The sequence below is a fragment of the Odocoileus virginianus genome, chromosome 17 (genome assembly GCF_023699985.2).
Source record: "Odocoileus virginianus isolate 20LAN1187 ecotype Illinois chromosome 17, Ovbor_1.2, whole genome shotgun sequence".
NCBI classification, from domain to species: Eukaryota; Metazoa; Chordata; class Mammalia; order Artiodactyla; family Cervidae; genus Odocoileus; species Odocoileus virginianus.
Window position 1 is genome coordinate 43060581 of NC_069690.1, and position 13411 is coordinate 43073991.

General features: G+C 44.8%; 1 protein-coding gene across 1 annotated transcript; it reads left to right on the forward strand.

Annotated features, from left to right (window-relative positions):
* Positions 1-7111: 7111 nt before the first annotated feature.
* Positions 7112-10694, forward strand: LOC110131261 (elongation factor 1-beta). Its single transcript, XM_020883811.2, is given in 2 exon segments — positions 7112-7773; positions 7776-10694. Coding segments are annotated over 2 exon segments (675 nt in total). The 5' UTR covers positions 7112-7196; the 3' UTR covers positions 7874-10694.
* Positions 10695-13411: the final 2717 nt, after the last annotated feature.

Genomic DNA, 13411 nt, shown 5'->3' on the forward strand with positions numbered 1-13411 from the left:
CTGCTTTTAAGTTAACTCTTTATCAGTTTTTTAGCAGTTTGATTGTAAGATGAACAGGTGCTTTTCTTCTTCACCAACTTAAGGTTAATGGACTCTTGAATGGTTTTTGTTGTTATTCAGTCACTAAGTCATGTCTGACTCTTCATGACCCCACGGACTGCAGCATGCCAGGCTTCCCTGTCCCTCACTGTCTCCCAGAATTTGCCCAAGTTCACGACCATTGAATTGGTGATGCTATCCAACCTTCTCATCCTCTGCCTCCCTCTTCTCCTTATGTAGAAAGAGAAAGAAAGAGAAATCGTTCAGTTGTGTCCGACTCTTTGCGACCCCATGGACTGTAGCCTATCAGGCTCCTGCATCCATGGGATTTTCCAGGCAAGAATACTGGAGTGGGTTGCCATTTCCTTTTCCAGGGGATCTTCCCAAACCAGGGATCGAACCCAGGTCTCCCACATTGCAGGCAGATGCTTTACAGTCTAAGCCACCAGGGAAGACATTGTAAGTGGTTTATTTTTCACCAAATATAGGAACTCCTTAGCAATTATGTCTTCCAATATTTTTTCTGCCCATTCTCTCTCTCCTTACCTTCTGAAACTCCAGTTACACATGTTTTGTTGTTGTTTGGTCACTAAGTCGAGTCTGACTGTTTTGCAACCCTATGGACTGTAACCCGCCAGGCTCCTCTGTCCATGAGATTTCCCAGGCAAGAATACTGGAGTGGGTTGCCATTTCCTTCCCCAGGGGATCATCCTGACCCAGGGATCAAACTTGCATCTCCTGCATTGCAGGCAGATTCTTTACCGCTGAGCCACCAGAGAAGCCCACACATATTTTAGATATCATCTGAAATAAACTATCCCACAGGTCACTGAGACTCCAGGTTTTTTAAATAACTTTATTGTTTGCTTTTTGATTAAATAGTAATCTCTGTTTAAGTTTCCCAACCCTTTCTTTTGCAGTCTCTATTATGCTGTTATGCCTACGGTGTTTTAAGTTCTAGAATTTTCCCATGCTTCTCTTTCACAGTTTCACTTTCTCTGCAGAGATTCCCCATATCTTCAGTAATTATGTCTATGTTTTCCTTTATGTCCTTCAGTTCAGTTCAGTTGCTCAGTCATGTCCGACTCTTTGTGACCCCATGAACCGCAGCACACTAGGCCTCCCTGTCCATCACCAACTCCCGGAGTTCACCCAAACCCATGTCCATTGGGTCAGTGATGCCATCCAACCATCTCATCCTCTGTCGTCCCCTTCTCCTCCTGCCCTCAATCTTTCCCAGCATCAGGGTCTTTTCAAATGAGTCAGCTCTTCGCATCAGGTGGCCAAAGTATTGGAGTTTCAACTTCAGCATCAGTCCTTCCAACGAATATTCAGGACTGATTTCCTTTAAGATGGACTGGTTGGATCTCTTTGCAGTCCAAGGGACTCTCAAGAGTCTTCTCCAACACCACAGTTCAGAAGCATCAATTCTTTGGTGCTCAACTTTCTTTATAGTCCAACTCTCACATCCATATATGACCACTGAAAAAACCATAAACATGATTATAACCGGTATTCTAAAATTCCAGTCTGCTAATTCTAGCTCATCTCAGGAACTGTATATCTTCATTGCTTTTTAAAAAATGGTGGGTCCCAAGTTCCTGCTTCTTCATATGTATAGTAATATTAGATTATGTATTAACATTGTGACTTATTCATTTCAGAGCTTATGTTGTCATCCTTTGAGGAGAACTGAGTTTAGTTCTATTAGACAAATTACTGGCAAGTTATCTTGACAGGATGGCTTTATTCTTTTTCAGGAAGGGCTGGTCATTTCAAATTCTATCCTTAATCTTAGAGAGTGTGCTTGTTTATATGTGTCTGTAGAACGTGGTCCTTACTCCTAAGGTGTGGACGTTCTGTATCATCTAAGCTGTATCATCAAGTTGTTTAGTGAGATCTTCTCATTCTGACTGGGCTAGAACTCCATCTCTAAGCCATGTGCCACCTCTAGAGTTCTCTTCAACTCTCTGCTGCTCTCTGCTAAGCCTTATAGAGTCTCACTATGTGCATGCGCAGCTCGGTCTTTGTCCAAAGACTGTAGAGATCACCCATGCGGACTTCTGGGGCACCCCTCTGTTCAGCTTCCCCCTCCCCAAAAACCTTTCCCACAGATTACAGCTTCTTCAGAGGCCCTGAACTCTAATCTATGCTTTTCACCTCAGTGAGACCACCATGCTCTTATTAGGCTCCACTTTCTCCCACTGCGTTCCAGCAGGCTCCCCCAGGCCAAAAGCTCCTCGGCAAATGTAGAGCTCCTCACCTCATGTGTTTCTCTTCCCACAAGGATTATAATTCTGCTAGCCATATTCAATGTCTAAAGCAGTTTCTCAAACATTTTGCCTGAATATATTCTTGTTTATCGCGGGAGAGTAAGTTCCATATCAGTCACTTCGTCATAGTCAGGAGCAGACGTTCTGTGATTATTTATCCATCTCTGCCTGTCCCACATCACCTCTGTCTGGTAGACAGTGAGATACTTGAGCACAGGGACCGTAGCTTTTTATCTTTATATTACTCAGTAGGCCCTCAGTAAATAAAATAATTTCTTCCTGCTTTTATCTTCTTAGCAGCCCTTGATGGTTAATGTTAAAAGAATTGTTAATCAAGCAGTGATGTTGGGAGATCTGAGTGTCTATTCCATGATTTTCCCAAATGCCATATTCTGCAATGGATAGGACCATGGAGGGCAGGCAGATCTTCCCCAAGATCCATTTAAGATGCAGGAGTCGTTATCTGGTTCCTTGAGTGACCTTGGCCAGGCTAACACCAGGATAGGGAACCTTGCCCTGTGCCCTTGTCAGCCCCCTTGGGAAGCCCCACTCCATCCAGTTGCTCACTGTCACCACTGTAAGTTGGAGGAAACACTTCTGTGGCCATTTCCTGGATCTCTTTCCTTCAAGGTCATGTTTATTTCCTCTTTGTACTTAGAGTCAGAAGGTCCCTGGGTTCACATTCTTGCCCCACCTCTTACTGATTAAGTGATCTAAAAACACTCCAAATCCTCTCTGTACTCATTTTTCTTTCTTTCTTTTTTCTTTTTTGGCCTTCCTTCTCAGCCTGTGGAATCTGAGTTCTCTGATGAGGGATCAAACCCACGCCCACATGGACCAACGCCGATGAAGCCCTGAGTCCTAACCACTGGACCACCAGGGAATTCCCTATATTCATTTTTCTTGTCTATAAAAAAATAACTGTTCCCTGCCCTTTTCCCCACCCCCAAACCCACTCTACTCACTCCCAACACCCACACATGTTTATGAGGTTCCAGAGATCAGGGATACGAAAGCCTTTGGAATCTGAAAAACACAGAAAAGTATATTCGTATTGTTCTTACAATTTGTGGAGATATTATAGGTCTATCAATTTAAATTCATTCCTCTGAGGACTTCCCTGGTGGTCTAGTGGCTAAGACTCCATGCTCCCAAAGCCATGGTCCTGGATTCGATCCCTGGTCAGGGAACTAGATCCTGCATACCACAACCAAGAGTGTGCATGCTGCAACAAAGATCCCACAGCAGTCAAATAAATAAATAATTTTTTAAAAATTTGTTCCTGTAGTTAAGAAGTCTTGAGTGTGGAGTAAGTGTATTGGTTCACAATATTCTCCTCCTACACATTTGGCAGAGCTCTTCTGTCCATTGAGAGAGATGACAGGGCTGTTCCTTTGGCTTAAAGGAAATGAGTTTTCAGAGTCCACACTGACTTAAAGATGATAGAACTTGGAATTTCTAGGCTCTGGGGAGCTGTATGGAAAAGTACCCCTAGATTTTTATCAAAGTTGTGAAGGGATGAGCTCAGCCTTGGCATTTCACATTCATTCACAAGCATGTATTAGGCACCTACTGTGTGTCAGCATACTGAGAATGCTGTAGTGAAGAGCACCAGGCCCTGCCTTCCCAAAGCTTGAGCCCCACTGGGCCTAATATAGTCAAGTTCTGTCTTGGCGTGCATTCTCACATAAGCCAGACCTTTCTCTGCTGAAAAGAACAAGTAAGAGCCCAAGGACTTTCTATCTCAACTCATCATACAAAGTACCACCTGGCCAAGCCTGGGTTCAAGCTCTGTGAGCACAGAAGGCATCATATGACTGCTTACACCCCGTCTCACACGAATCCAGATACTTACTCCATCCAACCCCCAAGCCAGGGTGATGCCTCATTCCAGTAACAGAGCTGCTGCTTGACTTCTGGCCCCAAATTCCTCTTTGGGTATCTTTCTATTCTCAGTCACCTTCCTTGGGGCCCTGCTTCAGTGAATCCAAACTTGCAACTGGGCTCCAGACTTTTTTTTCCAGCCATCCCATGTGGCTTGTAGGATCTTAGTTCCCCAACAAGAGATTGAACCCAGGCCACCATAGTCAAAGTGCCGAGTCCTAACCCAGAGTTTGCTCAAGTTCCTATCCATTGAGTCGGTGATGCTACCTAGCCATCTCATCCTCAATAAATGTGAGCTATTTCTTCCCCCTAGGATCAGTTCATCTATGCTGAATTCCCTAAATTTTCTCTGCAAGTCAAGATACCCACTGCTTCATTGTTGCTGCTTGTCACTAGCCCCCTGGGCTCTAGTTGAGGTGAGCTGATTAACTGAGGCAGGAGGATGTTACAGGCTATGGGGAGGGTCCTTACTGGTCAAACTGACCATCCCCTGATGTAGCTCCTGGGTCAGGTCCCTGTCCCTGTTCCAACCTCTGGAATATCTTTAGCATAATCAGTGTTGCTGGGACAAGTCTCAGATTGTCCCAAGTTCATGGACCACTCTTCTTGCCAACACCTAAAGCATCAGGGCTATTCTGAAGCCAGGGACATTGTTTCTGCACCACAAGTCCTTGGATGAATTTCAAAAGATCTGTGAACCCCCTCTGATAGCCAAAAGTTTGTGTTTTCTACAGAAATAGTCCTTAGGTTTCACTAGTTTCTTAAATGGTCTATGACCGTGTGTTAAGAACTATCACTCTGGGATAGGGGAGCCCTAGAGTCAAGCCCTAGTCCATGAGGCTAGGAGGCCTTCTTCTGGGCCACTGGGGACTCAGAAAGGCCCAACGTCAACCGTATCCACAGGTCCTTACCATCACTCCAAGAAACAGGGCCCAGTCACTGGGTCCCCCCAAGCCTGCCTGAATCCACTCCCCAATCCCTCAACCCAGTTCCTCCCAACAGGGAGTGTTATCCCCCCAGGTCTTCTCCAGCCAGAGAAAGGCCTCTCCCCGCCACCCCCATGTCCCCTCACTGTCACAAGCTGCTGACCCAAGCCCTTTCCCCCAAGTGTGATTCTTCTCCAAGGAAAAGAACTAGAATTTGAAAGCACTTCTTTGATAAATAAATAAATATCTTTCTTTTTATACACCACTTTCTTTATAAATATTGATCATCTCCCTTAATCCTCATAATAACTTACTTTACAGAAGCTGAGGTTAAGTAGGGTGACAGAACAATTATTATTATTGTTGTTATTATATTAGATCCCATTTATTTTTTAATTTTTATATGCAAAATACTATGCTAAGAATTTTTTCATACTTTACTTAATCAGCACAAAATAGACATGGGAATCCTGATCTTACAAGTGAAAAAACAGAGGCTCAGAGAAATGGGATAGTTAGCTGAAGAACACCTAGGGTGACTTCCCTGGTGGTCCACTGGCTAAGACTCTGCACCCCCAATGCAGGGGGCCTGGGTTCAATCCTTGGTCAGGTAACTAGATCCCGCATGCCACAACTAAGACCCAGTGAAGCCTAGTTAATTATTATTTTTTAAAAAAAGAGTGCCTAGGTAGTAAGCGACAAAAGGGGGACTGAGAAGCATGTCCTTCTGACTCTACACCCCACTGTCTCCCTAACTGTAAGTGGGGCTACAGGTTGCCTGATACCCTCTAATGCTTCAAGTGGGTCTTGCTATGTTCATGCGAGAAATTCCTATTGGAATAAAGGAAAAAATTAAATTGGGAGGTCCATAAAGAAGTTTCCCTGAGGGTCCCTGCAGCCCAGGCCAAGACCGGGAATTCTGTGCTCCCAGCCCAAGAAAGCACACAGAACATTTTCTCCAGAAAAAGCCTTTTCCTAACCCTCCCACTCCCTAGCCCTGCTCTATTTCCAGGTCCTGACCACTTCCTGTCTTAACTATTACAAGAAGTTACCAGCCATGCCCGCCTGACTCCTGAGATATGAGAACTACACCGGAAAAACCTGGGCGTTAGACCAAGTTCTGGGTTGAACAGAGAGCCCCTGGGATTCAGCTTTTCCCTGAAAGGATGAGACAGAGAGGCGTGACTGTGAGCTGGGTGTATGATCAGCAGTGCGCCTCACTTCCCCAAGGCTCTGGCTGCTTCCAACCCAATAAGGCCTGCAGTAAGGACTTGGGAGCCCCAGGGTCTGAGGAAGGAGTGGAAGGGGAAAGCCCATACCTAGGGCGCTCCAATCAGGACCCCTGGCAGGAGAACACCTTGACCTCCCGGGTTCCCCCTCCTCCTTCCCTCTCCTCCCTCACCCTCTTCTCCTCCCCTCTGGAGCTCAGGCACCCATGATTACCCTGAGAGCTATGTTCCCCATCTGTGGATAGTTACTTGCAACCACCACTCATCTATCTTCCTGACCCTGTGTCTTTGATTCTTCCTTGGAAACCCTACACTCTAGTCATCCCCTAAGTACTCTAAGGATTTTGAAGTAGTACCTTCAGACTGGGAGCATCCTAGTTTTCTAGAGCTTTCTTCTGCCCAGGTCACAAAATGAACCTTTATTTCCTACTGCTTCAGAACTCTACCAAGCAATCCATTAAGGTAAGATGACAGGGTGATGACAACTTCAAAGGTAACAATTATCAAGGGCTTATTATTTGCCAGCCACTGTACTAAATACTTCATAGGGACTTCTCTGGCAGTCCAGTGGTTTAGACTCTGTGCTTCCAATGCAGGAGGCACAGGTTGAATCCTTGGTTGGGGAGCTAAGATCCCATGTGCTATGGGGTAAGGCCAAAAATAAATAATAATGAACATTTAGGACACTGAGGCAGGTGACCATAAGTGTCCTTTGAGGCTGGAAGACAGAACTCCTAGAGACACTCAAAAACTAATTGCACCTTTTTTTCCTCTTTGCGCTGGGCGCTGACCGGTTGCGTGCCTCTTTTTCTTGGCTGCCTCCCAGTTCTAGATTAGCCGTCGCCATGGGTTTTGGAGACTTGAAAAGCCCCACTGGCCTCCAGGTGCTCAACGACTACTTGGCAGACAAGAGTTACATAGAGGGGTATGCGCCATCACAAGCAGATGTGGCAGTATTTGAAGCCGTCTCCGGCCCACCACCTGCCGACTTGTGTCATGCCCTCCGTTGGTATAATTACATCAAATCTTATGAGAAGGAAAAGGCCAGCCTGCCAGGAGTGAAGAAAGCTTTGGGCAAGTATGGCCCTGCTAATGTGGAAGACACCACAGAAAGTGGAGCTACAGATAGTAAAGATGATGATGACATTGATCTCTTTGGATCTGATGAGGAGGAGGAAAGTGAAGAAGCCAAGAGGCTAAGAGAAGAACGCCTTGCCCAGCATGAGTCAAAGAAAGCCAAAAAACCAGCACTTGTCGCTAAGTCTTCCATCTTATTAGACGTGAAACCTTGGGATGATGAGACCAATATGGCAAAACTAGAGGAGTGCGTCAGAAGCATTCAAGCAGAGGGCTTGGTCTGGGGCTCTTCTAAGCTAGTTCTGGTTGGGTATGGCATTAAAAAACTTCAAGTACAGTGTGTAGTTAAGACGACAAAGTTGGGACAGACATGCTGGAGGAGCAGATCACTGCTTTCGATGAGTATGTACAGTCTATGGATGTGGCTGCATTCAACAAGATCTAAAATCCATCATGGATCAGTGCCCTTAAATAAAAGTTTGAAAGACAAAAAAAAAAAACTAATTGCAGCATGGCAGAAGATGGAGGGGAAGCACATGGTAAATTGCCAAAGGTATATGAAATTAGCTACATGGATTGGAGACATTAAGTCTCTCCCCTATTTATCTGTAGCAATTTTTAATTGTATTTTTATCAAGCTGTAAAACAAAAGCAAGTAAAAAATATGAGAGTGATTATCACACAAGACTACCCCTAACAAGCCCAAATTCCCAGAAAAAAAAATAAATTTAATAACATGTCCACCTTAATTACAGGCTTCCCAGGTGGTGTCGTGGTAAAGAACCCATCTGTCAATAAGGAAGACACCTCCTAGGCAGGTGGGTTCTTTACCACTATTTTGATGAGCAATGTTTCTCTCTCCTCTTGTTGCCCAGGTATTTCTGTTATCTGGGGATTTCCCAAAAGGATAAGAGTTCTTTCATTTTCCTTCTCTGGCTAGAATTGTATGTGCTGCCTAGAATACCCCTCTGCCTATAGAGTTAATAATTGAGTTCTTACTAGGTTACAAATGCTGTTTTGTTTTGGGTGGGTTTTTTACATTTTTTCTTTTTAATTGATTGGAGTATAGTTGATTTACAATGCTGTCTAAGTTTCAGGCGTACAGCCAATTGAATCCGTTATACGTATACAAATGCTGTTTTAAGACTTTACATTGATCAACTCACTGGATCCTTGTAATAACCAAATGAGGTCAGTACTACTATTATCCCCACTTTATAAATTAGGAAACTGAGGCTTGGAGAGGTTGAAAACCTTGTCCAGGGTCACACAGCTCATGAGTGTAGACCCATCCTGACCCTGAGACTATACTCTTAACCACGACAACTCTCTTCTAAGAGCACGCATCAAGTCACCTGCATCCTCTACAGTTTCAGTGCCAGCCCCTCCTCCTCCTCCAAAGAGCCTTCTCTGATGTCCTAACTGGAAATAGTGCTGCTTTTCCCTTTAAAATCCCCCCACTTCTTTGTTAGTATCTATCTTACAGCCTTTGCCTTCCACTTGATATTTTTGTGTTTGTATACCATATATGTCTTAGCTACCCACTCCAGTATTCTTGTCTGGAAAATCCCATGGACAGAGGAGACTAACAGGCTACAGTCCAAGGGGCCTCCAAGAGTCGGACACGACTGAGCGCAGGCAGAAAACTATGTCTTAGGTTACCTACCGTCCTGAATGCAACAGCCAGGTCCCATTCAATTTTCTAAACCTCAAAGGCCTGGCAAAACTCCAGCTGCCATTGTCAGAAACTAGACCCTGGCAAAATATCACAAAGACTAAATTCTAAAAACAAAAACTTGCAGTACCAGTAATAAACTGCATTAAATATATGATTACGAAACTAACCACACAAGAGCGCTCTCCACATTCCAGCTGGTAACCAAGCTTTTAAACGCTAAATCTTTAACCTCTAGCTATTCCTCAAGATGTAGGGCACAGAAGGGCTGCAATGAGAGCTGAAGTGTGGGTGGGATGGAATGGGAGAGAGGGTAGGGATAACAAGATCATTTTTTAAATTTCCTTTGAAGCCCAAGGGCTGGGAATGGAGGGATCCCTGAGACCAGCACGGCCAGATGCAATGTTTCAAGTCCTCAAATGCCCAGACCAAAGCCTTACCCTGCACAAAACAAACTGAAACACTCAGGACACCCTCATCAGCCTGTCCTTACACTGCCCACGGCCCTTTGTTATGATATGACATGTCAACGCCTAATAACTAACATCCTATGCTGCTGCTGCTGCTAAGTCGCTTCAGTTGTGTCTGACTCTGTGCGACCCCATAGACGGCAGCCCACCAGGCTCAGCCACCCCTGGGATCCTCCAGGCAAGAACACTGGAGTGGGTTGCCATTTCCTTCTCCAATGCATGAAAGTGAAAAGTCAAAGTGAAGTCGCCCAGTCGTGTCCGACTCTTAGCGATCCCTTGGACTGCAGCCTACCAGTCTCCTCCGTCCATGGGATTTTCCAGGCAAGAGTACTGGAGTGGGTTGCCATTGCCTTCTCCGAACATCCTGTGAGACTTATGTAAATGTAAAATGGTGAATATTTTTTAGGAAGTGCACATACTGTCTTGGGTGTGACCATAGATTTGTGAGATGGGAATCATCTCCATTCAACAATGGCCTCTGTTCTAGGAAAAATAAAACTTCTAGAAGAGTAGGCATGTGAGTGTTGACAGTCAAGAAGATTCACATCGCAGAGAACACACCTGTCTGAAGGAGAAAGTCCAGCAGAAGCCATCAGAGCCTGATCGAGGAGAGTGGAACCAAAGTGACCCTGGGAACGCAATGAGCCTGTGAACCCAAGGCACCAGCTGGTGGGGTAAGGGAGGAGGATGCGGAGTGGTGGACGCTCACACGGGTTCAGCAGGGTCTGGAGCAAGACTCAGAGGGGTGTAGTAGAAATGCTAATGCAGCAAAAAGCAGGGCCACGGAGGAAGTAAAAGTAAAAGGTGGAGCTGTCTCTCTAAACCTCAGTGTGACCCAAGGAATGGCTGGGGGAGAGGAGGAAGTGAAGCAGGTCCTGAGAGAAAGAGATGTGCTATTTTAGAGCTCGTGGTAGCCTGGAGGAAGCCTGCCCAAAGCAGATGCAATATCAAAACATTCAGAGGAAAGATAAACAGAATCCCACAAAGGCTCCCGAATAGCAATTCTTAGCCTTTTTTGGGTCTCTGAACTTTTTGGAAATGTGATGAAAAGTAGAAGTTCTCGGAAAGAGTGTAAATGTGCTCACATGTGTCTTTTATGATAAAGAATCTCTGTTCCTTAACACAGTGTTGTAAGTCAATTATATCTCGATGATAGATAGACAGACACTGGATACATATATACATATAAATATAGAGAGAGAGATAGAGACAGAGAGAGACAGAGAGAGAGACACCGGACATAAACACATCAAAATACTAATGGTGGTTTCTCTGAGGGTTGGAGATTATGGGTGATGGTTATTTTTCACTTTATTCTTTTTTATGTATTTTTAGTTGTCTGAAATGAACATGTATTGCTTGTAAAATTAGAGAACAATAAATGTCATTAAGATGAAAAAATATGTCACATTAACAGCTTTTAAAAAAGAATCTCTGTTCCTATCACCAGAGGAATGGACTGTCTTCAAAAGAGAACTATGAACAGCTCAGTAAGGAAACAGGTGGGGAAGGGGCTCTGAAGAGGCTGGTGGAGCTGAGGAAAGAGAATTCTCCAGGGTTCTTCTCCAGAATAGATGGAAGGAGGGGCAGCCAAGGGCTTATTATGAACATAAATTTGTCGCATGGGGCTGTGACCACAAGGCCAAGAAGGCGTAAATCCCAGGCGAACTGAATTCTCTTTTTTTGGCTGGGCTGGGTCTTTGTCCCTGCAGGTGTTTTTCTCTAGTTGCGCCAGGCAGGGGCTACTCTCTAGTTGCAGTGCGTGAGTTTCTCACTGCGGCTTCTCTTGCTGTGGAACGTGGGCTCTAGGCACACGCGCTTAAGGAGTTGTGGCTCCCAGGCTGGGCTATGGCCCAGCCGCATAGCTGCTCTGCGGCATGTGTGATTTTCCCGTACCAGGGATTGAACCCGGGTCTTCTGCATTGCCGGGTGGATTCTTTACCACTGGGTCATCAGGGAAGTCCCTGAAATTTTTGTAATCTCAAAATTAACAAAAACCTGCTACACTAAAGTTCTGAGCAAGAAGAACAGAAAGGTCACAGTCCTCAGTGCCGCATGAGTGACATTAGCAGAGTTCACCAACCTCTGTTTGACCTCAGCTCCATGTTTTCCGCCAAGAAGATTAATTTTCAGCTCTGAAGTGGCCAACTACACTGCCAAGAGGGAACTGAATCCCAGGATAGAACACATTAGACAGCAACTGGCCACACGAAATGGATTTGAGAATCTCAGTGTGGAACAAGCACCAGCTGGGAGATGCCAAGCTGAGAAAGAGGAAATGCCAACTTCTGTCTTGGGGAATGGTTCTAGGTCTTTTCCAGGTCACTTTGGAAGGCAAATCCAGGACCAGTGGATAGAAATTTCAGGGATGTAAATGTCAGATTCCTACTAAGAAGAATATCAATTAGAGGTTTTCCCAAATGGAGTGGGCTATCAGGGGGGTAGCAAGTCTCCTGTCATAGTGGGTATCCAAGTGAACACTGAATGACTTCTACAGGGCTTTTATGGAAGAGTTTGGATTAGAGATCTCTTCTAACCCTGAAAACTTATGATTCTGTGACTCTAAAAGATCAGGGGAGAAAAGAATGAGTACTTTCCCAGCTTAGTTTTAGATTTTTTTAACTTTGCTTCTCCATCTCTGAACAGCTGCACCTCACACCAGTGTGATCCCTGCTCACCCTTCCCCCCTTTCTCAGTCTTTCTTCCTTCTCCCTGCCTCTTATCCCATTCTCCAGTTACTTTTCTCACTCTTCTTTTATCCTTCTTTATTTCTTTTTATGCAAATCCTAAAAGGCAGAGACTGTGGTATTCCCAGGTGGCACAGAATCCGCCTGCCAATGCAGGAGACACAAGAGTCAGTTTTGGTTTTTTGGGGTTTTTTTTTTTTTTTTCACTTATTTTTATTAGTTGGAGGCTAATTACTTTACAATATTGCAGTGGTTTTTGTCATACATTGACATGAATCAGCCATGGATTTACATGTATTCCCCATCCCGGTCCCTCATCCCACCTCCCTCTCCACCCGATCCCTCTGGGTCTTCCCAGTGCACCAGGCCCGAGCACTGTCTCATGCATCCAACCTGGGCTGGTGATCTGTTTCACCCTAGATAATATACATGTTTCGATGCTGTTCCAAGAGTCAGTTTTGATCCCTGGTTTGGGAAGATCCCCTGGAGGAGAGCATAGCAACACACTCCAGTATTCTTGCCTGGAGAATCCCATGGACGGAGGAGCCTGGTGGGCTACAGTCCGTAGGATAGCAAAGAGTTGACAGAATTGAGCGACTGAGCACACATGCGTGTGATTATAGCCGGGAAAAAAGAAGGCATCCTGTCAAGAATCACACTCTCCAGGTCCTTGTCTATTCATATCCCATCCGAGCTTGCACACCTCCTCCATGAAGCCCTCCCTGGCCATTCCCTGAGATCCAAGTGCTATGATACCATACCTCTCCCTCAGTCTTTAGATATACACTGCCTGGTGTCCTTTCTTCTATTTTCATTTTATAACTTTTCACCTGTAGATCATTCTTACTTCAGTAGGGTACAAACTCATGGAGTGAAAGACTATGAGTGACTTTGCTTTTGGAATCACCTTTTTGGAAGGTGACTTCCAAAGCACCTGCAGCTGTGTATTCTGCAGTTATTTTGAATGAATGCTTTCTGCCACTTAAGGTTCTAAACACATATACACAGTGAGGGTGAAAATAAAACAAGACTACAGTTGATCTAGAGTTGGACTAAAGTTGAGTTTAGGAAGTAATTGGGTGCATTCCAAATGATCTGAATCAGAGAGCTGGAAAGGACATTAAAGATGATCTAATCGACTTCCTTATTTT